General features: G+C 56.1%; 1 protein-coding gene across 1 annotated transcript; it reads left to right on the top strand.

Moving 5' to 3' along the window:
- Positions 1-331: 331 nt before the first annotated feature.
- GDF6 (growth differentiation factor 6) lies at positions 332-19,375 on the top strand. Its single transcript, XM_079796092.1, has 2 exons — positions 332-1,772; positions 16,144-19,375. Exons 1-2 carry the CDS (start codon positions 938-940, stop codon positions 17,103-17,105), a joined length of 1,797 nt encoding a protein of 598 aa, XP_079652218.1. The 5' UTR covers positions 332-937; the 3' UTR covers positions 17,106-19,375.
- The last annotated feature ends 5,266 nt before the right edge of the window (positions 19,376-24,641 follow it).

Below are 24,641 nucleotides of genomic sequence, written 5' to 3'. Positions count from 1 at the left end.
TGGGGGCCCGAGCACCCAAATCATATAAAGGGAACCGCCTGACCTCAGCGCTGGCTGTGGGAGAGAAACAGTCCAGCGGCCGGGAGAGCAGCGGAGCAGTGGGCGGGAAGGCAGGCCCGGAGAATCTGGGGACAGATAAAGGAAACTCGTGATGGGGCGAGGCTGGGCTGAAGAGAAACAGATTGGGGAAGAGCTGCGAAGGGAGGGTCCCCAGACAGGGAGGTGGAGGCCGGGCGGGAGAGGGTGGGAAGGCAGAGAGCGATGGGAGGGCAGAGCGAGAGGAGAAGCAGGCTGGGGAGAGAGGGCTTGGAATGCAGAAAGCACTCGGGGAAGGAGGAAGGATGGGAGGCAGAGGGGAAGGACAGAGGGGAACGTGGGGATGCGGTGGAGGCGGTGGACAGACCGCCGGAGGGAAGAGGACCCCGGGGGCAGATGGAGAAAAGAAGCGGGTAAGCCCGCGTCCGAGGAGGTTGGGGACTTCCCGAAGAGGGGCTGCGGCCTGGAGGAGAGCGCAGTAGCTGTTAGCATCCATCCAGACTCTCAGGAGTGACCTTTGCCTGACCTTGCGGGTCGGAAACAGACGCCCTGTCTTTGTGGAGAGCTGTACCAAGCCGAGGGAACCGGGCTGCTCAGGGCTGGGCCCGGCGCCTGGCGCTCCCCGAGGCTCCTCTGGCCCAGGGCTGGATCCCAAGGGGAGCGCACGGCCCGCCTGGAAGTTGGGGCACAGGAAGGAAGGTACCACCGCGCCCGGAGCCAGCGCGCAGTGGCCTGCAGGGGGGCCTGCCCCGAGCTGTCTCTGGGGGGCGCCGCCGCCTGGGCCGCAGGCTCCCAGAAAAGTGGAGGCGGATGGCGAGGATCGAGACCCCCCCCCCCCCCCGCCTGGCGCTGCGGGAGGGACCGAGCTTCAGACAGTGTTAGGGGGACCCTGGCCCTGCGGATGCCCCTGGATTCCTCGCTGTGGGGCGGCCGCGCCCGCCTTCCCCAGCCCAGCGCCCCTGGCCCGTTGTGCGCGCACCGGCCCGGCAGCCCCGAGCGCGTCCCGCAGGGGCGCTGCGTCTCCCTCGCACACCCGCACGCGGCGGACCCTCTCCCCCACACCTCCTGCCCGTACCACCCGGCCTCTCCTCCCACCCTCCGCCCCCCTCCCCTCCTCACCCTCCCCTCCCCTCCCTCACCCTCTCCCCCCTCCAGCCTAGGGGCGGGAGGGGGCGTGGCAGGGCCGGGGTTTGTGTGGCTGCGACCCGGCTCCGCGCACTCGGAGTCCGCCCCGGGAGCCGGCCCGGCCGCTGTCCAGCCAGTCCGCGCCTCTCGCGCCCCGCGCCGCCGCCGCCTCCTGGGAAGACGCTGCCGCTCGCTCGCCATGGATCCTCCCCGGGTTCTGCTCTCGGCCGTGTTCCTCATCAGCTTCCTGTGGGATTTGCCTGGTTTCCAGCAGGCGTCCATCTCCTCTTCCTCGTCCTCTGCCGACCTGGGCGCCGCCAAGGGGATGCGAAGCCGCAAGGAAGGGAAGATGCCCCGGACGCCGCGAGAGAGTGCCACGGCCCGGGCGCCCCCGGAGCTGGAGCTGGAGCCGCAGCCGCGGGCGCAGGAGGAGCCGCAGCCGCCGCAGGCGCAGGAGCCTCCGGGCGGGAGCCCGCGCGTGGTGCCCCACGAGTACATGCTGTCACTCTACAGGACTTACTCCATCGCCGAGAAGCTGGGCATCAACGCCAGCTTCTTCCAGTCTTCCAAGTCGGCCAACACGATCACTAGCTTCGTGGACAGGGGGCTCGGTAAGTGGCACAGGAGACGCCCGACCTCTCTCCCCGGGAGCGCCGCGGCTTCCCTCCCCGCTCCAGACACCGCTCCTTTCTTAACACTGTTTTCTCCGAAGTCCCAGTCCGTTTCCGAAGGCAGTTTTCCTGACAGCTCGCAGGCTCCCTCCCTCCTCCCTCCCTCCTTCCTCTGGTCTTTTGTGGCCAGCGGCGTGGTGGCCGCCCCTCTGGTGGCTGCGGGAGGAAGCGTGCAGGGCGGGAGGTGGCGGGCCGGTGACCTGAGCGGTTAGAGGGGTCGCGGTGGGTACCGGCGTCCGGGAACCGTGCCACGGGGTCGCGGGTTTCGCGGGGGGCGCCGTCCAAGGCCTGAGCGGCGGTGGGGACCGAGCGGGCCCCGGGGCAAAGAGTGAGCGTTGGAACGCCCGGAGTCCCCCCGTCCGTCCGCTCCGGGGAAAGCCGGCAGCAGCGAGTCCCGCGGGCGGAGGAGCGAGTCAGCGAGCCGCGGCTGGCGGGGCCCCCCCTCTCCCCGCGGCTGCAGGGGTTCGGGGCTCGTCCGCCGGGTCGCAGCCCAGTGCCTTCGGGGTTGGTTTTGTTGCTTCCGCGGGGCGCTTTCCCGCTGCTCCGAGTCGTTTCTGCAGAGGCAGCGATTGGCAGGGGAGCCCGGGCAGGGGCAGGGGCAGGGGGGCTCGGTTTGGGGGTTGTTGGTACAGAACTTCATCCACATGGGTGTCTGGGTGTGCTCACCCACCTTCCTCGGCCAGCCCATGCGCCTCCGTCGCTCCTACCAGGGCCGCAGGCACCGGCCCTTGGAGGTGGGCGCCCGGCTCGGGGGTGCAGAAGCCCGCGCGCCCGCTCGCCGCCGCCGGGGCTGGTGCCGGACTGCAGCGTGGGGGTGCCTTCCAGAGAACCTCGAGCTCCCCCTGGTCCCAGAGCTTGGAGAGGGATCGACAGGCGCCAGAACTCAGCTCCTACAGAGGAGAGAGCATAACGTAGATGGAGACTGGAAAGGAAGGAAGGAGAGGAAAGGAGAGGAAGGGGAAAGGGGAGGAAGGGGAGGGGAGGAAAGGAAGGAGACGAAGGAGATGCGGCTGTTATCTGCTCCGTTATCCTGCCCGGATGTAGCTCCGCGCATGGACCCTTCCCGACTCCCACTGCTGGCCGGTGAAAGTGGGGTCTCCCGGGGACCCGCGAACGCCGGGGTTCGGGCGGAGAGGGCTGCCGGGGGTACCCGTATGTCCTCGGGGCTTTTTCAGAGCCGGCGAAGGGCCCTGGGCTTCCCGGGCTCCGACCTCAGACCCCTCGCTGGCCGTCGTGTTCCTGGGAAGCCAGGGTCCTGTCCGGGCGAGAGTCGCCGCTGCAGCCCAGCCGGAGGCCAGCGCGGTGCAGGGGCCGCTGGAAGTGCGGGCATTCGATGGTGATCAGTGATCGCGGGGCTACAACAGGCTCATTGGCACGCACACCTGGCTTCTTCGCAGCGCTGGGACCGGGTCCCCGGCCACCGTACCACCAGCCAACGGTCCCCTCCACCCCCACCTCTGTTTCTGGCTTCTGTCTCCCTCCCTCCCTCCCTCCCTCCCTCCCTCCCTCCCTCCCTCCCTCCTCCCTCCCTCCCTCCCTCCCTCCCTCCCTCCCTCCCTCCCTCCCTCCCTCCCTCCCGATCTCCGCTTGATCCTCCGCCTTTTCTACCGCCCTCGTCGAAGGAGCGACTGGGGAGCTGGGAGAACATCGCTCCAGAGGCCTCTCCCCAGGGGAGGAAATCCCGGAGGCCCCGGCGGGTGGGCGGGTGGGCGGGCGGCTGGGCGCCCTTTCTTTCCCCCTAAGGGAGGCTTCGAGCAACGCCGCCCCTCCCCCAAGCGGCACCCCTCGCGAGTGAGTTTGGCCGGTGACCCAGGGACTCCGCAGGGGGTTCGGAGGTGTCTCCCGAAGCCTGTGGCGCTCGGGCGGGTGTCAGACGTCTCTGGGGGCTCGAGGTCCGGGTCAGACGCGGGCTTGCTGCGCCCTCGCCTGAGCCGCAGCCCCTCCCGGGACCCCGCGCTGGGAGCCCCCGGGCTCCGGCGCTGGGGGAGGGCCTGGCCGCGCGCCCAGGCTGAGGCTGGGGAGGGGGCGCTCCGTTTCCCAGCCAAGGCCTCCCGGCCAGCCGGACCGAGACGCAGACGTCCGGCTTCAGCTCGGGGATGCCGCGGAGAGCCGAGGCGGCGGGGTCCCCGGCGGGAGGAGGCGCGGCTGCGGCGCCCGGACAGCAGTTCCCCATGCGCGGTCCTCTCCACGCCCGCGGGGTCCCAGAACCCACGAAGAAAGGCGGGCGGTGGACCGGGAAGGCTCTGGGGCTGGTCGCACGCCGCGCGGGGGGCCGAGGCGCGCGGAGCCGCGGGCTGGAGGGGGCGCGCGTTGGAGGGGGCGCGCGGAGGAGGGGCGCGTCGCGGGCTGCAGCCCCCGCTGGATAAAGGGCAAGCCTCACTTTCCCTCTCACTGATTCTGATTTGATGTGTCACCGGCGGTGACCTCGGGCTGGACCTTCCGGGGCTTGCTTAGCATCGGGCCCCTGATTGGAGTGCTTCAACTCAGCGATCTAATTGAGGGCTCATGTCATAACACATCAAACGGTGTCTAGTCTCCCGTGATGGAGGGGACCCGCCAGCCGCGCATCCCCGGCCCCCGGCCAGGACTTCCGCCCCTCCCTCGTGGGGACTCTCGGCCGCGCCAACCCCTCCAGCATCCCCGCCCCCACCCCGGGGACCGCGGGGGCCAGGCCGAGAGCACAGCGGCCGCGCGGACCTGCCGCCGGGCCTGAGGATGTTTGAATCGCCCTGGGCCGGGGCGGGCCGGGCCGAGAGGAGCTGGGGTCGCTCGGGGGGAGGAGCAAAGCGAATGGCAGGAATCCCGAAGCCGGCGGGCCAGGCCAGCCCTGCTTATTCACGTGCAGGATTGGCAAAAAAGCTCCCCTCTCCTGGGAATCTGAACCCCAGGCGTCCCACCCCAAACTTTCCAGTAAGAGCGGAGGAGCAGGGATAAACTCCTTCCAGGGTGAACGAGGAGCGTTTTAGGTCTATTCAGGCAGCAAGACTTGTTCTACCTCCCCCATGCCGCCCTTCCCCCCCCCCCAAACTCCCAGGAGAACTTACTGCACTTGAAAAAAAATTAATATGTCCTCCCTCCTTTCGATTTGCTATGCAAACATCTAGGGGTAATAATAGCAACCAAGATGTACTGAGCATGTGCTGTGTCCCAGGGAGTAGGCTCAGCCCTGTTGCATGAGTTATTTTATTCAATTCTAACAACCATCTCCAGGCGCGTGGCACAATCCCTGTTGCACAGGTGAAATAAGGAGGACGGAGAACCGCTAGTGAGCGGGGGAAGCTCATCTCTGGTTCTAGACCCTTCTGCTTGCCTCGGGCCCTGTACAGGGGAGAGGAGGCTTCTAAACCATTGTGGCCAGCAGCACAACAATGGGCAGATTTCCCACCGAAGTCCCTTCAGATCCGGCCAGTAGTAGTCGGAGTGGAACTTTGGATGGAAGGGTCTGCCTCGTTTCCTCTTTATATACCTTGTGCAGGGCACAGACTACTAGTATGTGATCCCTCATGTTTTAAAATGCCTTCACACTGTTCTTTTAAATTATTTTGAATCTATAAAGATGATAAAATGTGTGCCTGTGTGTGTGGGTGCAGTCATAGGATCAGAATGGACCAGGCTGGATAGAGAGAGAAATTACAGTTAGTACAAGATCTAACTAACTCAGTAAAAGCCTGGACCCCGAACTCTGGGGCCTGGGAAAGTCGGACAACTAGAACTTCTATGGATTCAACGTGACTTGAGAGATAGAGGGGAGGGAGGGAGAGAAACAAAACCGGACTTTCCGTTTATGTCGCGAGAAGTGCCACAACATTCCAACAAGGGGGGCAAAAACACTCCCCGAGGATGAGGAAGCCAAAAGGAGGCTAAGATGATTGCTGCGACTTAGGTTTCCAGGTGATGTTGAAGGAAGAATAAACTTTAGAAGCGCTTCTGGGTCGTTGTCACAATAGTGGCTCAGAAAGGAGGCGGGAGGGAACAGATAAAAACCGAAAACGAGATCGGAACATCCTTGGAGAACTTGACACCCTGGACGTGAATGAATCTGCGGAGAGTTTGAAGCTGATGGTTTGCTGGCTTCTTGCTTTACCTTCTGGGTGGTGATTCCCGGGGGCAGGGCCGGACCGCCGCGGGGTGGCCGAGCTGCGGGGAGGGCGTTCGAAGGGCCGCCGAGTTCCCCTCGCGATTGAGGTTCGCCGGGTACCGCGTGTGGGTGCAAAAACGGCGAATTAACAGCGAGTTTCTGGGCGGACCTGGGCCGCAGAGCGCTTTTGTAATCAACGCGGCAGCGCTGTTGCCCGGACCCTGTTGTCGTTGGCAAACGGAAAATGAAATATAAGCGGGGAAGTATTTTAATGGGGACGGAGGGAATTCGCAACTGTTAATTATTTGGTGACCTTGTATTCGATTTGTTGGAGTCCCTTATAAAAAACACTAATGCAGACCAGACGGCCAAGCGAGGAAGCCGGCAGAAGGTTCCAATCTAGGCTTTATTTCCCCGGAAAGAGGGAACAGCTTTCGGAAAGGGTTGCTGAGCGTCCCAGTGTGTGCGTGTCTGTGTTGCACGCGCGCGCCCGCCCGCCCGCGTCAGCGCCGGAGGCGCGGGGTGTGCGTTTCCCAGCAGGTCCCGGACCCTCCTCCAGCCAGGGGACCTGGAAAGTCCTGGAAAAAATCCGGGAGTCGGGGAAGGAAGTCTTCAACCGCAAGTTTCTTCTGAACCTCTGGTTGGGATGATGAAAACACTAAGGCCACAACCAAACCCTTAGCCATTGGCTTGTTGTTAAACATCGATTACAGTCACGCGCATCCCTAAGGCGTGAGGATGCCGGACCCGGCCCTGGCCAGGCCCGCCTGAGCCAGCAGCTAGGGGCACCCAGAGGCTCTGCAGCCGGAAGGCAGGTTGGTGCGGGGGGGGGGGGGGGGGTTCTGGGCGGGCTTCCTGGCCAGGAGAGGCTCATCAGAGGACCAGGAGCGTTTCCCCCGCGCCGGAGGCTCCCTGGAGTCGTGTGATTTCTGCACATTTTAGAACAAAATGACCTAAGCCACAGCCCATGACAGGCCTGTGAATCCCTTTCCCAGAAAACCGGACCCAGGAATGGAAGCTCCTCCAGGGGACGGGCGAGGCTGCGTGCGGTCAGGACCCCGGGGAACGGGGGGGGGGGGGGGGGGGCGTTGCATCGACAGAGGCCACAGCGCACCCCGTTTTTTCTCCAGCCGGAGTTCTCGGGGTTCTGGGGGGTGGCACGCCTCTCTGATATTGGCGCTGTCTTGCTGGAGCGGCGCGGGGAGAGGGAAGGGGACCAGGACGGACAGATGAGGAAAAGAGGGTTCGGGAGAAACAGGGCGGAATGAGGACTTCTGTTTCCCCCCAGGACTGCCGCGTGCACCAGACGAGGGAGAGCAAGTCAGCCATAATCCCGGGGCTCTGAGCAGAACGAAGGGCATTAGTTCGATAACCCCGCGCGGGTCCACGAACCCTGCTCCACCGATGCTCTCTGGACCCCAAGGAGGGACCCGAGCCGCGGCCGTGGGGTGTGGGAAGCGGGAATGGGGGTCCACCGGGCCATTTCGTTGCTTGGCTTCTCCTGCGTCCCTCCCCACGGTTTAAAGCCCTCGCTGTTTGTTTTGTAAGTTCGGTGTTGGTTCAATGGCATCTCCTGTGGACAGGAGTGAACTAGGTCCTCTGCGACCTAATGGGCTCCGGGGTTGCTGCGTTCTGCCTCCCGAGACCGTCCGTTAGCGACGCTGGGGGCCGAGGGTCGGTGCGCTTGGGGTGAGGGGCTGCGGGCGCACGGAGGAGGCGGCGGTGCGGGGGGTTGGGTTGCAGGAGGGGCCCGGCCGCCTGGGGGCGGGGGGCGGTTTAGGGGCAGGAAGGGGGCGTGCAGGGGGGGATGGTGGGGGGGACGGACTTCTGGCCCCAGCTGGCTGGGTTTAGCTTCGGGAGCCCGGCAGGAAGCGGGGGCAGGGGCAGCGCAGAGTGCTCGCTTTGGGGGTCCTGGGGGCGGTGATGGTTTCCGCACCCCACCCTTAAATCATGCAGGAACCAGAGCGAATGGGCGCGGCCCGCTTTGCAGATCTGGCTTCCAAGCAAGTGGGGCCAGCCCCCCACCCCACTTCCCCGTGGGTCCATCCTGAAGGATGCTAGACCCTGGCTGCCACCAGGAATCTCATTTTGCTACCACGTTATCTAGGGAGTCCCCCCCACACACACACACACGTGGAGAGGAGTTGGACGAGGCTGCGCCCGGCCTACCCCTGGGAAGAACACGTGGGAGAGTTGTCCCCTGCGGAGAACCCCTGGGCGCTGGGGGTCCAGCGTCTTATTCCAACAGCCCATGGGAACCCCTCGCCCCACCTGCAGCCTCTGAACTGGTGGGAGAGGGGAAACCACTCACCCTCTCCTTCTGCCTTTGGCCTTGAAGCTCGCCAGTCCAAAGGCCCAAACGCGGTCCTGCCCAAGCCTCGGTTTCTTGGTTTGACTCCGGCGACTCTCTGCTCCTGAGTTCTTGCCCTTTACCCCCACCAAACCTCCCCCTCCCCCGTTCCCGGGCCTGCGGCGCTCTCCTGGGCTGCGGGGAGGCCCCGTTCGTGGATGGTGCGTGGAGGGCGGCCCCTGGCAAACCAACCCGGTCCTGGCGCGGCACCCGCGGAAGGGCAGCGACCTCCGGGGGACACCGGGGCGGAGGGCGGGAAGTGGGAAGTGTGGGGACCACGCCGAGCCTGTGTTTGGGACGCCTCTAAAGTGATGCCAAGTTCAGATCTGAGCTGCCCCGGTGGGCCGGGGGCTGGGGTGGGGCCGCGGTGGAAAGGTGCGCCCTGGGAAGTGTCCTGGATCTCAGGGTCGCGGCTCGGCTCCTGGGTCCCTCTCAGAGCGCGCGGCCACGAGGGTTGGCACCCAGCGCGTGGACACGGCTGTATAAAGGAGTCCGTGTCGTCCTAGAGGCGAGAGAAGCCGCCTGAAGTGCGTGTGGACTCCTGCTGGGCGTGCCTGTGCTCGGGAGAGAGGGCGGGCCCGCGTCTCCCCGCAGACCCTGCTTCACTGCGTTGCAGGCTGAGGCTCCGAGGGCCTGCGGAGGTAGGCTGTCGGTCGGGTGGAAGTCGGGGTTCCCCTCCCCTCCCGCTCCCAACCTCACTCGCGTGCCTCCCTCTGGGACCGCTCACCTTGCTAACACAGGTTTCTCCGCCCAGACCCGCTTCCTCCTGTGGGGTTTGCAAGGCCCAGGCCCCCTCCTGGAAGGAGGGCGGGGAGAGGCGTGGAGAGAGGGTGGGCAAGCCCCTCCGAGACTCTGTGAGACTCGCCTCGGGCTTTGAAAGGAGGAAGAAGCTGAAAAGTGCAGGGCAATCTGTTGCGGGGAGAGACTGGGGGAGCTGAGAGACCCAGAGAAGAGCTGGCTGATGAGTGGGTGTAGCTAGGAGGCACTCACCCTTTCAGACCAACCAACTGGAACTTTGGGGGTGACTCACCAGGCTGGCCTGGAGGCGCTGCAGTCCAAGGGGTCATTCATTGCTATAACCCCCACTCTGCCCTCCAACAGGTGCCTGGCTTTTGCTGAGTGAAGAAGACGCGAACCTTGCCCCCAGCCCGGACAGACCATACCTCACAAAAGGGCACTAAAGGGGGGAGGAGGAGGTGGGTCAAGGAGACTAACCCCCCCCCCCCCCCCCCCCCCCCGGTCTCTAGGCCCGCCAGGCTCAGCCAGGACGCCAAAAGGGGCAGCATCTGGGCTAGCACCGGCCCTGCCCGCAGAGGAGGGCACCTGTCAGCAGGTCCCTGTCCTTGCTGAGGTTCAGGCTGGAGGTCATGTGTTCACCTGGCATTGTGGGTGGGACCCCAGTGGTGGATGTGGCATGGGGGGGGGGGCGCTGAAAAGGATCAAGGTGATGGGGGTGAGGCCTTGCCCTTCTCTGGAACTTAGATGAGCCGGAAATGGAAGCTTCTGCTTCTCTCTTTATCCTTCTCATCCAGCCCCTTTCTTCCACTCACTTCAGGAAATTCTCTGGCTAGGCGCATGCGTCTTCTCCTACTTGGATGCGGGTAGCCGTAGTCATACTGGCTGCATTCATTGGGAGCTCCTCGCGTCGTGCACTGCCCTGTGCTTTGGCTCTGACCTCGGCAATGACTCCGAAGAGTAGGGGCGGTGGTTCTCCCATTTCACAGTTAAGGCTTGTGAGACTGGGAGAGCTTATGTGACTCCCCCAGGGTCACCCAGCCAGTAACTCCTGGACTCTAGGTTCCCGTGCTCATTCCCCTGTGGTTAGAAGCAGCTAATATTTGCATATGTCATCAGATAGCTTTCCTGCCCCTTCTCTCATTTTCCAACCATTCTTTAGTGACTGTGAGCTCATGTTATCATCCTCATTTTGTAGACGAGATAATTAAGTGTCCTTGTAAATTCTCTGTCAGAAGTCCAATTGTTCGCATCCCTTCAGTTCTGCTGATTAGAAAGTGAGTGACTTGTGGAGACCACGGACTGGCAGCAAGAAAGAGCTGGAACCTTCTTGGGCGTTCTACCAGGCACAGAGATCAAGGCTGGGATGTCCAGGGTAGAGGCATAGATCCTGGAGCCAGGCCTCTTGCTATCTTGAACAAGTTCCTTTCAAGCTCTGTTTTAGTTTTCTGAACCATAGTACGGGCATCCTGGTGATATATTTTTTTTTCCATAGGTGGTTTTGAGGCTTAAATGAGTCTGTAAGTTAAGAATTTAGATTGTGCCCAGCACACAGTAAATGCCACACGAGTGTTTGCTGTTATGATTATTATGCTGGGGGGGGGGGTCAAGCAAGAGCACCCGGGAGAGGCTGCATTGTGGGAGCCGCCCATGGAGGCTGAGCCTCTGTGAAGATGCTTAGCAAGCTCAGAGGCCCTGCTCTGGACAAGAGTACAGAGGAGGGGCATTGTTGGAGCCCCCAGAGAGGCCTCTTGGATACAGGACTTAACGGGAGAGCAGGCTTGTGGAAGGCAGGGGGCTGGTGGTCCATTTTGTTCTCACTCAGTACACCTGATTCTGTTTCCCACGTGTGAACTGTGGCGTCTCAGGACAGTGCTAAAGCTGAGGGGCCTCAGGAAGAAGTGACTTCAAACCCAGCCATGAATTCCCTGTTTTTTTGGTGTGTTTTTTTTTTAAAGTCCTGGGAACTCCAGCCCCCCTAGTGTTGATGACATTGATGATGAATGGGACACATTTCCTCCCTCCCTTTTTGCTCCTGGGCCCTATCAGAACCCTGGGAGAGGCATGGCTGAGGGCTGAAAGTGGGGGTTGGAAGTAAGACCTTCAGATCCTGTCCCTCACTAGATGCAGGGGAGTGGACAAGTTAAGACCCGTCCTGGAGCCCCAGTTTCCTCATCAGTACATGAGTCTAGCTGTAGGATGGACCTTGGACACTGGAGGGGAGGATCCGGGGACAGAGGCCATCAAAGCCCTGAGCACGTGCCTGGCACAAAGGCCCCCATAAGCTTCATTGCTGCCTGCGGGGGCCCAAAGTGAGGGGTGAGGGAGGGGCTTCGCTTCAAAGACTTCTGGAGTTTCCTAAAGATGGTGATTATCCGCCCCCTTCCCCCGCTTCACCTAGGGGAGTTGGGGTGGGAGAGCAGGGTCTGTGCTTTGGGAGGGCGTGGGGCCGGCGGGATGGCTGGAGGAGGCGGGTGGGGGCAGAGCGGTCTAGGTCACCGAGAGCCAGACGCGCGCACAGCACAGGAGCGCTGGGGAAGCACAGGGTTTGGGGAGAGACGGCGCTGCCAGCGCACCCTGGGGCTAGTGAGCGACCGAAAATCCAACTAGACTCTGACAAGGGAGCTCAAGCTTTTCTCAGAGATGTCTTGGAGAAAATTCAGTGGGCCCTTTCTGCCTGAGCCCAAATGAAATGGCAGATTTTTGGAAACCCTCCAGGGTGGTCCAGGTCAGCCTCTGGCAGCAGGAGGAACCCTAGGCCCTTAGGCCACCCTCCAGGGGCTCAGGTTCCCAGGGGGTCTGGTTTTGGCGCCCGGGGCATCCTTTTCTATCTCGTCTTTCTTTGCTTCTCTCGTTTCCTTCAGCCCCACACTGCGACCCTACACAGATGCCATTATCTTTCTTAGCCAGTCTCCGCACCTAAAGGGGAGTAATAGTCCCTACCTTGCAAGGGACAGCTCTTTGCTTCCAGTTTAGGTATTTGCTTTCCTTTTTTATTTTCTATCAATTCCACACCAGGTGTGCATGTTTGAGGTGTCCTGTGCCTTTTACCAACTTGCTCTCAACTCAAAAAAGGCTGACCTCTTTATGAAGGATTTTCTTCAAATGTGCAGGTGGTTTGCTCCCTCTCCTCCCCTCCCCTCCCTTCCCCTCCCCTCCCTCTTTCTCCTCTACCACCCACCAGGGAAAGTTGATAAGCCCAAATCCAGCGATTATAACTAAAAAAGGTCTACACGTCTAATACTCAACAACACCGAGTTACCTGGGGTCTGAGCCAAGCTGTAACAAATCAGGTGGATGCAGATGAAAAGCAAAAATTAAAAACAAAACAATTCCATGGTGTATTCCTGATCAATTTTATTTAAAGGCCTAAAGCAAATGAGTCACTTCCAGGATGTAGGGAAGTGCCACAAACAGATTGTGAAATGAAAAGCGCAATGTTTCTCAACGTCCAGGGCCTGGGGGAGAGGGTCCTTTGGTAACGTCAGCCCTGACTGATACAGAACCTAATGGGAAAGGAGGCTTTGCGGGAAGGAGTGTGAAGGGCCAGCTTCCCGCCCACAGGTGGCCATGGCCGCAGAGCCAGGCCTTGCGATGCCCCGGTCAGTAGGGTCAGTAGGCAAAGTGTCCGCAGGGTCACGGCGGACAGGCGGACCGCGGTGTGTGCACTCTCCAGGTCAGATGCCTCCTCTGGGCTATTTCTGTGATGCACGGGTCAGAGCAGGTCCAGACAGGCGGGGAATGCGGTCTGCAGGGGAGCTGCACAGAGCAGCCACCTCCTTGGACCCTCTGTTTAGGGCTTAGAGCTTCTGGAGACGCAGTGAGAGAATGGGTGTGGATGAAAGAGTAAAAGAGCTTGAGGGTGACTGGGGCAGGGGGTGGGGGGCACAGGAAGGGGCTGGGGCAAGAAGCTGACTTGGTTCTGGAGTACCGCCTTGAATCCTGCTCTGGGCCTGAGCTTTAGAGAGCCCTAGTGTGTCCATTTCCAAGGGCGCCCTCCCCAAAGGTGGGGAATCTGAAGAGCCAAGGAACATACTCATCTGGATTAGTGGTTCTTATAACGTGGATTCCCCAACCAGCACAATAGCATCATCTGAAATGCAAACCCTGGGCCTCAAGAGAATTTAGATGTTTAGCAACTTCCTGTGTGATACATTTAGCAGATGGAGGGGTTCCCAGCAGATTTAGTGTTTGTTTGTTTATTTATTTATATATTTTTTTAATTTATAAATTTAGTGGCTTGAGAGCTACTACTCTATGGTGATACTCCAGCCACGGAGTTCTTGCCCAAATAGCGTGAGCCCACCTGCAGGGCCTGGAGAGCTTCTCCATCAGACCTGTCCTCATGAGAGTGTATCACAGCTCCAATGTGTGCACCTGGAGCCCGGGAGCTTGGACCTGTGGGTGAGGGTGTCCACACGCATGCAGGGGAAGTCCATCACACCATGGGATGGAGCTGGTATGAGAGGAGAAGGAGCGGGACGCGGGCTGAAGCCCTCATCCGCATTCTTTCCCATGCCCTGGGAGGAGTGAGTGCCCTCGGATGCAGACTCTCTCTCAGTAGATACTTTCTTCTGTTCTGACCACTTCCGAGGACCAGAGAAATGCAGGCTGGCCATTGATTAGTCCACACTTAAAAAAAAAAAAAGAATGCAAACAAAAGCAGGCTGATCTCTCCATATTGCACTAGAGAGAAACAAATCATCCTTTATACCTGCCTAATGATCTCCAGTCATTGACAAACTCGCCTAAGAATTATGTAAGCAGACATGGCTTTTATCCTCGCAAGCCCTGCAAATACAGTTTGGATTATATCACATCCCTTATACCCTGGCAACTACTGGTTGCTTTGAGATCCTTGTACCTGGACTGTAATGGGGAGGCAATGGGGCAGTGAGGCTTAGGGGCTAAATCAAGCATGTCAAACTCAAAGGCTAACAATAGCCAAATAAATGAGGCATCCCCCTCACCCCCAGCCTGGAGTTTGACACGCTTGGGCTAAATGTTTCCACCTTGGAATGAAATAGACCTCGGGTTGGATTTCAACCTCACCACTGACTACTAGTTCTCAGACTTTGGTCATTAACTGAATGTCTCCAAGCCTTGAGTTTCCCATCTGTAGGATGGGAACTGTTCTGTGCTTGTGGATAAAGTAAGGATGAAAAATATGTCAGCCAGCCCTCAGAACATTTAGCTGGTGCAGACAGTGTCTCAGGTTTGTCCCTCTCACCACATCCTTGGTGACACGGGTTTCTTTAAAGGAGGAGCAGAAAGTGTGCTGAATTCCCACTGGTTTTCATGTGACCCTGGTAGTTTTGAAGGTCTTGGCTTCTATAAATCAGCTGCCTCCAGGAGCGGTTTCCCCTTTCACCTCTCTAACCCTTCCCACCACCCCCCTCAGGTCCGGACTTGTGTATGAGAGTGAGGCAGCCAGCCCTCCGGTCAGCCCCCAGTGAGGACTGGGTGTGGCTGAGGCTGCAGACCTGGTGCCCTGGGGCTACATCTGGACTGGCAGTGAGGGTCCAACCTGGGACCCAGTGACACTTTTACTATTGAAATTGACCCACATTTTACTAGCTTCTGGGGAAAGCTGGGGGCTTTGGGGATTTTTGTATTTGCTGGGTTGTAAATATTTTATGAGAAGGCAGCCCAGAAAAATCTGGTTAGCTTTCTGCCTTGCACATTGAAGTGGGGTTGGCTTTATAGACAAATGTGTCAAAAAAAAAAAAAAAAGAAGTCCAGTTTTGTCTTCATCCCAAAGAATTCACTTTGGATTTTAAAAGCCTGTTACTCCCTCCCAGACCCCGCCCCCCCCACTCCACATGCCCCAAATTTTTATTTCTCACCTGTAACCATAAGATTTATCTTCAGGGTTACTTGAAAAGCAAGAAGATTTCAGGTTGTGTGTGTGGAGGAGGGGAGAAGGTCAGTGTGTGTGTGTGTGTGTGTGTGTGTGTGTGTGTGTGTGTGTGGCTGTGGTTTTCTCCTTCCAGAAGTGTCTATTTCTTATTAGGATCTTCTGAATGGATAGATACCTGGTGCTTGTGTTTCTTCATTTGCTACCCCCCTCGCACCCCCTCACCCCTCAGCAAATGAAAAATGACTTCAGAAAACCTCATTGCCCTTTTTGCTTTTTTTTTAATGGTGAATTTAAGAAAGAAAGAAATCACTTAACTCTTTATTCTGTGTGCTTTGTATTTATTGGATCAAATGCTTCAGCAAAACTGCCTGATGGGCAATAACTCCCCCGCCCCCCAGGCCACAGTAGGTCTAAGCTAGGACTGCACCTTTAAATAATACTGGAGCTTTTAAAAAAGCTAACAACAACAACAACAACAACAACAACAAAAATCCCCCAACAAGACCCCAACACCCAGGCCCAGTCCGCAGATACTGATTCAGTTGTCTGAAGCAAGCCCAGGCAGCTGGTAACTTTTAGGTTCTAGTCTAGAGGATCCTAACGGGCAGCCAGGTGGAGAACGGCTATTCTAGAAGTGTCTCACTCCTTGACCTGCATGTACCCTAGGCCAGGCGAGGCTCTAAGTGCTGTAAAGGAGCAAGATGGACTGGGCAGGGTCCCAGCTCCCACGGGCTGGTGGAAGGGGGAGGCGCGAGGCTGGGGAAAAACAGACCACTGAGGAGAAATATTAACCAGGCCATCGGAGATAGTACTAAGTGTCGGGAAGATAACGGCGTCCTGCCGTAGAGACCCAGGGAAGGTGCTTTAGATCCAGGTGGTCCGGGAGGGCTTCTCGGAGGAGGTGGCGTTTAAACTGAGACATGAACAAGGATGACCCAGAGCCCGCGCGCAGAGGAGATCTGGGGGAAGTGCGGCCCAGGTTCGCAGCCACAAAGGGCGCATTCGTGGTTGCTCGCCAGCTTCTGGGGGGCGGGGGGGGGGGGGGGGGGAAGCGAGAGGCCGCGGCCGCTCTCCAGCAGCCACCGACTTCCTCCCGGGTGCCTGGGAGGAGGGGGCCCGCCCCGTGCGCCCGCCCCAGCCCGGGTGGTCAGGCCCCGCGGCTGGCCGAGCTGGCCTCCCGGCCGCCCCGGCCCCCGCTCCCCGCCCTTCCCTCCCGGGGGCAGCCGCAGAGCACCGGGCCCATCTCCCCCTTAAGTGAAACTGACGGTAATTATTTTTTATCTCGCAGACGATCTCCCGCACACCGCCCTCCGGAGACAGCAGTATTTGTTTGATGTGTCCACGCTCTCAGACAAAGAAGAGCTGGTGGGCGCGGAGCTGCGGCTCTTTCGCCAGGCGCCCGCGGAGCCCCGGGGGCCGCCCGCCGGGCCGCTGCGCGTGCAGCTCTCCCCGTGCCTGTCGCCCCAGCTGCTGGACGCGCGGACCCTGGACCCGCAGGGGGCGCCGCGGGCCGGCTGGGAGGTCTTCGACGTGTGGCCGGGCCTGCGCCCCCGGCCCCGGGAGCAGCTGTGCTTGGAGCTGCGGGCCGCGTGGGACGAGCCGGGCGCCGGGGAGGCCGCGGGGGCGCACGCGCCGGGGGCCCCCGAGCGGCGGCCGCCGCCCCCGGACCTGCGGAGCCTGGGCTTCGGCCGGAGGCGGCGGCCCCCCCAGGAGCGCGCCCTGCTCGTCGTGTTCACCCGGTCCCAGCGCAAGAACCTGTTCGCCGAGATGCGCGAGCAGCTGGACTCGGCCGAGGCGGCGGGCCCGGGCGCGGGGTCGTGGCCGCCGCCGTCGGGCGCCCCGGACGCCGGGCCTTGGCTGCCCTCGCCCGGCCGGCGGCGGCGGCGCACGGCCTTCGCCAGCCGCCACGGCAAGCGGCACGGCAAGAAGTCGAGGCTGCGCTGCAGCAAGAAGCCCCTGCACGTGAACTTCAAAGAGCTGGGGTGGGACGACTGGATTATCGCGCCCCTGGAGTACGAGGCCTACCACTGCGAGGGCGTGTGCGACTTCCCGCTGCGCTCGCACCTGGAGCCCACCAACCACGCCATCATCCAGACGCTGATGAACTCCATGGACCCCGGCTCCACCCCGCCCAGCTGCTGCGTGCCCACCAAATTGACTCCCATCAGCATCCTGTACATCGACGCGGGCAACAACGTCGTCTACAAGCAGTACGAAGACATGGTGGTGGAGTCGTGCGGCTGCAGGTAGCGGCGCCGGGCCCGCCGCCCTGGCCCGTGACCGTGACCGTGACCGCAGGGGAGGCCTGACTGCAGAGTCAGGAGAGGAGCTGGCCTTGGAGAGGCAGAGGGGGAGGGTGCAGCCCGACGGGAGAGGAGATGGGAGAGGAGGGAGCCCAGCCTTCCCAGAACCTTTCTCACCTGCCGGCCCGGAGGGAGAGACGGACTTTCACACCCCGCCTGGCCGCCCCGCCCTGGGAAAACGAGCCCAGGAGGATGGATGTCTGGAGGGTGTATCTCTGTGATCGTGGCTTTGGCGTTCCTTGTGTGTGTGTCTCACACAGGCTTTGGGAGGAGATGGGGGAGGGAAGACGCGTAGTGGCTGTTTCTCAACTGCTTCATGGATTGGAGAGAGAGAGAGAGAGAGAGAGAGAGAGAGAGAGAGAGAGAGAGAATAAATAATGGAAGAAGAGAAGCAGAGTGGGAGGGAGAGTCACCACTTCGGACCACATCTTGGTTTGATGGTGCTCTTCCTGGGTGAAGAAGGTGTGTCTTCCTGCCAAGTCCCGGCCCGTGCCCTGTGACCTCCCAAGCAGAACGTGTTCAAATCGAGGAATTGGCACCAGGAATAGGGAAGCCAAGCAAGGCCTTAGAAGAGCACTGAGAGGGGTGGGCCCAGGTGGGCCTGTTTCACTCTTGTACCCGGCTCGGTCCTGGCCTCCCCCGTTTATGGGGAGCTGGCAACCTGCATCTCGCACCAGGGGCTCAGGCCACGCTGCCTTTACAGTTGCCTTTCCTGGTGGGGAAAGGGGGGCTGGTATGGATGGAATGACAGGAATGAGTCCAAATGGAACCCCCTGGGGACAGTGAGAAAGCACAAGGCCGGCCTGTGATGCCTGACACTCAGGTGCCTGAGCCCTGGCGGGAGGTAACCTGGGAGAAGCCCCGCCCCCGTGTCAGTTTCTAATTGATTTCTTTGAACAGAATTTGCCAGAATTCAGACATCTGCTTTTAAGGGGAAGGCAATTTCCCAGTTAAACAAACAAACAAATAAACAAACAAACAAACAAAATGGGTAGGGGTGGGGAACTATATAGCTAAGGTAAGAGGTGCAGAGGGAAAAGGACCCCAGAAATAGAAGAAGAGCGAGGTGGTGGGTCCCAGAGGAGGATGGGGAGAAGGGACAGGCCAGGAGCAGAGAAGAGAAGGATGAAAGGGGATGCCAGTCCCTGTCGCCCAAGTTTCTTTAAAATCTGTGTTTCCTCCTCTCTGCCTGTGACATTCCTGAAAGATTACCAGCCAGCAATAGCCCAGGGCTCCCCTCAGAAGAATTGTTTCAGATTGTAATTACCAGTTAGGCAATGTTTTTAAAGCTTTGTAATGAGAAACTGTGAAAAGAGCCAAGTGTTACATTGAGCTTGGGGTGGGAGAGGGGAGACCTGGCCGCGAGGAAGGAGGCAGGGGTGGAATTCGTCTTCAGGAAGGAAGCAGGAGAGAGCACCGAGCAGCTGAAATGCCCACTCCCAGATGGTCAAAAACACGAACTTTCCCCCAGCCTGCACCAGTGTTATTTTCAAACATCGCCCATAAAAGTAGGCCCGTTGCAAAGTCTGCCTCCTCCTCGTCTTTGCCCATGAAATGGTTTCAACAAGGGGACGTACACCAATCGTGACAAACATGTTGTTTTTCCAAAGTGGTTTTGCTCTCTCTGGATCTAAACCTGTTGCCTGTTCTGTTTCGAGAACTACATGTCAAAGAAAGGGTGAGAATGATAGTAAATGCTAATATAAAATGCTGAGTAAAAAAAAAAAAAAAAAAAAGGAAAAAAAAAAAAGACTTGGCCAGGAGAAATAATTTAAAATGCACATTTGCTTTGGATGCACTGTTGTTCTGTTAAAGACTGTATATATTTGTTTATTTAAGGTGACTGGAAATGCAAAGAGGAAATGGACAGCATGCAATTCATCTTAATGTACAAAACGTTATATGCACTCAAATGTTATAATGTCTAATATTTTTAAAGTTTATATTCGAGTTGTACAAAGTTAAACATTAATCAGATATTTCATCCTTTCTTAATGTTATCATTTTCCTAAATATTATTACAAAAAATTTTTAAGTCTGTCTAATGGAGAGTTTTTTGTTTGTTTTTTTTTAAACTGTCTACCTCACTATAATACAAGTATTTACAACACTAAATTTACCAGAGGTCAATTTAATATTCAAAACATTTTTTTTGCAGTTTACTTTTCCTGGGTGATACTCAATCTAATACTGTATTATTAAACTCATTTTCCCCTTTAAAAACTCAGCCTGGTTTATATGGGTCTACTTAGAAAAATTACTTTGTCAAGGAATTGTTGTCAGTGGTATTTTGTTCCAGTATGAGACTGAATGTCTGCAAAGACACTGGTTCCTTTAAGAGCCATGATTTAGGGGATGACACTTTTTCTTCACAACTCTTCCATAACTCGCTTTTCATGAAATTTTCATTCACCAAATCCCTCTCAGCTATTAGAACAGTGTTTATAGGCCTTTGCCCCATTTCGGCATCTCAAGAGCCCACATAGGAATTGGATTATTTCTTGGTTTCTTTAATGTTGAAAAAAGAAAGCTGTAAATTACCTAGGGCCAACTGAGATGTCGGTAATTACTGTTTACACTTACGGCCTATTGGAAGCCGAAGATATGAAATGTTTTTCTGTTTGTTCACTTGCTGTAAATCAGGGAACCCGTGTACAAGTGTAATTCCGAGTGCTTACTACATGATGGAAATACTGTTGCGCATGCATTATCTCATTTAACCCCCTCCCCTCTCCCCCCCTTCCCCCCCCAAAACCCAGTGAGGTAGGCATTATGATAATTCCTGCTTTACAGATGAGGAACTAGGTGCAGGGTTTAATTAACCGGTCATGGTCATCCAGCCAGGAAGTGGTAGTTAAGATTTAAACCTAGTTCTTCCACACCCTAGAGCCCAAGGAGTTAACCTCTAAGTAATTGTGCCCACAGATCATCTATCTGCTCTGTAATTGGTCCCTAAATGCCAGTGTGAGAAATTTGCAATTAGCCACGATGATTGGGAGCAGCCAGCTGGTGGAGGAGAAGCTGCCACAGACAGTGGCCTCCAGCATTGTCTGTGGTTTTGGAATGTATGAGTTGTGGCTGCTGGGATAGTTGGGTGTGGATTGCAAAACTCAGTGAGTGCTTAGCTTTAGGCTTGCCTTGAGAAACCTATAGTTTAGGTCATTGGTGAGTTTCTGTGGATTCTCTAGAGGTTTCTGAAAATGCCTTGGGTGTGGGTTTTGCGTTTTGATAATCAGAATAATGGTCAATTTACAAATAGGTCATATTTCAATAGTTGTAAGTGGGCTGTTTATAGCTGAGAAACATTTTCCCATGGAAACAATGCTCATTTGAATTTACAGGTCATTTTGTAAAAGCTTTTTTTTTTTTAACCCAAATGGAACTTTTTAACAAAGCAATTTTGACTTCTGGATTTGGGAAACAGATAATCACTGGGAAAACAAAGAAGAGGTCTTTCTCTTTCCTGAGTGGAGGAATTCTTTGCATTTTTGCACCACTCTTTCTGTACCACTCACCCAATTCCCCCATCCTCCCAACTGCCCCGAAGACTCCCAGCCCTACACCTTAATATGTCCTCAGTCTAGAGATTACCCTTTCTGTAGATGTTTCTGTCTCCAAAATTGTTTTCTTCTCTTCCCTCCATCAAAGTTTCTTCTTTAACTCATATGTAGGAGAAACACAATTTAATTGAATTACATGAAGATGTCAATATCTCTTAGCTCCTCAACCTTGGAGACATTTGCATTTTAAGAAAACAATCATCACTCACAAGTAATGGTTAACTCAGATTACTTGTGAGTGATGTGAAAAAAATTAGACAATATAGGAGAAGATAACACTCAGACTGCACACAATTTGGAGAATTGTATGAGAGCTAGGCATTGATGATACAAGGATGAATGGAGATCCTCGTCAATATGATTATTTTGGTGTCCCTTAGGGGACATTTTGTGCATTGAAGTGACTAGCTAACTTGTTTTAACATTAATATGCAGCACATAAAAGTAAAAGATTTAATAACTTAGTTTTTTTCTAAAACTCTTAAGTTTAATGAATATAGGCCCCATACATATGTTTTTCTTGTCCTTGTTTTGTTTATTGCTACATTCCTACCATCTTCTGCACAATAGTGCCCAACACGTAGCAAACAATAAATATGTTGAGTAAATAAATTTAGGAATATGTTTTTTTACTTATAAGGTACCTAGGCATAAACCTAATCAAGGAGGTAAAAGACCTATAGTTGGAAAACTATAGGATATTGAAGAAAAAAATAGAGTAAGATACAAACAAGTGGAACCATATACCATGTTCATGGATTGGAAGAATTAATATCATTAAAATGTCCTTACTACCCAAAGCAATCTATAGATTCAATGCACTTTGTATTAAAATACCAATGCCGTATTTCACAGATATAGAAAAAATATTTTTAACAAATTACAAGGAACCAAAAGAGACCCTGAATAGCAACAGCCATTGGAATCAAGATAGCCTGGCACTAGCATAGGAACAGACATATAGATCAATGGAACAGAACAGAGATCCCAGAAACCGACCCACACATTATGGTCAAACAGTATTTGACAAAGGAGGCAAGAGCATACAATGGAGTAAGCATAGTCTCTTCAATAACTGGTGTTGGGAATATTGGACAGGTACATGCAAAAAATGAAATGAGACCAACAACTTACACCATACACAAAAATAAAGTCAAACCCTGACTGGTTTGGCTCAGTGGATAGAGCGTCGGCCTGCGGACTGAAGGGTCCCACGTTTGATTCTGGTCAAGGGCATGTACCTTGGTTGCTGGCACATCCCCAGCTGATCGATGTTTCTCTCTCATCAATGTTTCTAATTCTATATCCCTCTCCCTTCCTCTCTGTAAAAAATCAATAAAATATATTTTAAAAAAGTCAAAATGGATAAAAGACTTAAATGTGAGCTGTGAGACCATAAAAACCCTGGAAGAAAAGGTAGGCAGTAAAATCTCAGACATCTTGCATAGCAATATTTTTGTCAATATAGTTCTTAGGGCAAGGAAACCAAGAAGAAAGACAAACAAATGGACTACATCAAACTAAAAAGTTTTTGTGCAGCAAAAGAGACCATCAACATAATGAAAAGAGAACCCACTGTATGGGAGAACATATTTGCTAATGATACATTGAATAAGGAGTTAGTCTCCAAAATATATAAAGAACTTATAAAACTCATCACCAGGAAGACAAACGAGCCAATTAAAAAACGGGCAAAGGACTTGAATAGACACTTCTCCAAAGAGGACATAGAGATGGCCACTAGACATATGAAAAAAATGTTCAATGTCACTAATTATCAGAGAGATGCAAATTAAAACCACAATGAGATATCATCTCATACCTGCCAGACTGGCTGCCATTAATAAATGAACAAACAGCAAGTGCTGGCGAGGATGTGGAGATAAGGAGAACCCTAATGCACGGCTGGTGGGAATGCAGATTGGTGCAGCCACTGTGGAAAACAGTATGGAGTTTCCTCAAAAAGTTAAAAATGAGCTCGGCCAGCATGGTTCAGTGATTGAACATAGACCTGTGAACCAAGCGGTCAAGGTTCGATTCATATATTAAAAAAAAAAAAAAAAAAAGAGAGAGAGTGTTGGCATAAATTCTCCTTAGTACTATAGGAATGCATCATTGGGAATAAAAAAGGGAAGAGGAGCCAGGAATACTATATTGGGTGAGTTTTTTTGTGTGTGTTTTTTAAACAACACAGAAAAAATTGCCTACTTTTCTCAATTATAAAGATGAGTTATTTTGAATATTAATAAGTGTTACTGTACAATGTGCTTTAGAGATTTCTTTCTTGAGTTTTCTGGAAAACTGTGGCCCTGGGAGGGGAGAAAGCTCATGTCCTGGGAGGTGCTGGTAGAATGTCCATTTATGGGCCCCAAAGAGCAGAGGCAATTGGTTTCCTACCCACTGAATATTATGGAAGGAATAATGAGCTAGTGCTCACCCAGGGCTGGAAGACAAAAACCAGTAGGCTGGGTTATTTATTATTATTATTATTGTTACTATTACTAGAGGTCTGGTGTACAAATTCATGCATGGGCGGTGTCCCTCTGGGTGGCCTGCAGGGATTGGGCTGAAACCCCCAGTCCAACACTGCCTGCAGCTCCTATCTGCTGCTCCCGCTCACCCCAGCCCCACTTTGCCTGCCACAGGCTCACGCCCAATCAGTCCTGATCGGGAGAGGCTCACCCTGCTGCAGCAGGGCTCACCAGCCATGAGCCCTGGGTCTGGCACCCTTCCAAGGTGCCAGACCCTTCCAAGGGGTGTGGCCTGTGGGATCCTTCTGAAACCAGCTCTCTGACATCCCCCTAGGAGTCCCGGATTGCGAGAGGGCACAGGCCAGACTGAGGGACCCCACGGGTGCACGATTGGGCTGGAGAGGGACTGCAGGAGGGCTCCAGGGTGTGTTGGGCCCATCTCGCTCATTCCCAATCGCCAGCAGCAAGCTAACCTACTGGTTGGAGCATCTGCCCCCTTGTAGTCAGTGCACATCATAGCGAGCAGTTGAGCAGCCTTAGCATATCATTAGCATATTGCACTTTGATTGGTTGTTTGGTTGTTCTGTCGTTCGGTCTGTTTGCATAGTTCCCTTTTATTATATAGGATTATTTATTTATTTTTGCTGTAAAAAACTTTATTGTTTCCTTTGGCCCAATGCACGGGAGAGGGCTCCAGGGTGGTTAAAAGAATGGCTAGTAGTTTCGGGAAGAGGCTCAGGTAAAAGCCAGGCCCCAGGGGTGCAGAGGGCCCCTCAAAGGCCTCTGGGCTCCACAGGCTCCTAGTGGTGCTGGAGGGTGAGCCTTTTCAAGAGATGCTCCCCCAGCCCAGCCTGGGGCCGGCCGCCTGCGGAGGGGAGTCAGGTGTCCCCCTCTTCCTCCTCGCCCGGAAGTGGTTCTGCAGGAAGTCCCGGAGCTGAGGGCCTGCGGGGAGACCCAGGTCCTGCAGCTCCGCACGGGCCTGGGTCAGGCCCCTCTCCCAGGCCAGGCAGCTCCATGGCCCTGCGTGTGGCCCCCGCACTGGGGAGGCCTCGGCCCGGCCTGGAGGAGGACGCCTGGCTGGTGTCCATCTCTCAGAGGCTCCGCGCCCGCAGCTGCTCCTCCGCCAACTCGCGCCCTCAGAGCCGCACGTCGCGGTGGAGATGAGGCCCCAAGAGAGGTGGGTGCGGGCCCAGAGGCCGCTGCCAGGCGGGGGTGGGGGGGTGGGGGGGCGCAGCCTCCACCTCGGGGGTCATTCTGGTGGATGGGGAGCTCCTGGGGGTTCGGCAATGAGGGGTGCAGGTGGGAACCCGGGGTGCGGGCTGGGCCCGCAGGTGGTGGTGAAGGTGGAGATGGAGGAGAGCAGGAGGGGTGGAGGTGGAGGCAGGGGCATCCCTGGGGCTGTGCCCCCAAACACTGTGGAAGCGGGAGGCAGAGCCGGCCGCTGAGGGCACT

Source organism: Cnephaeus nilssonii, assembly GCF_951640355.1.
Source record: "Cnephaeus nilssonii genome assembly, chromosome: 18".
Taxonomy (NCBI): domain Eukaryota; kingdom Metazoa; phylum Chordata; class Mammalia; order Chiroptera; family Vespertilionidae; genus Cnephaeus; species Cnephaeus nilssonii.
The sequence above is the reverse complement of the archived record's forward strand: the minus strand, read 5'-3'. Positions and strand labels throughout refer to the sequence as shown.

What these genes read in the sequence shown, in the direction of transcription:
- GDF6 (XM_079796092.1), top strand. Translation starts at nt 938, where the DNA reads ATGCCCCTGGATTCCTCGCTGTGGGGCGGCCGCGCCCGCCTTCCCCAG. An exon ending in CTTCGTGGACAGGGGGCTCG is followed by an intron (nt 1,773 to 16,143) that starts GTAAGTGGCACA and finishes TTTATCTCGCAG; the next exon opens with ACGATCTCCCGCACACCGCC.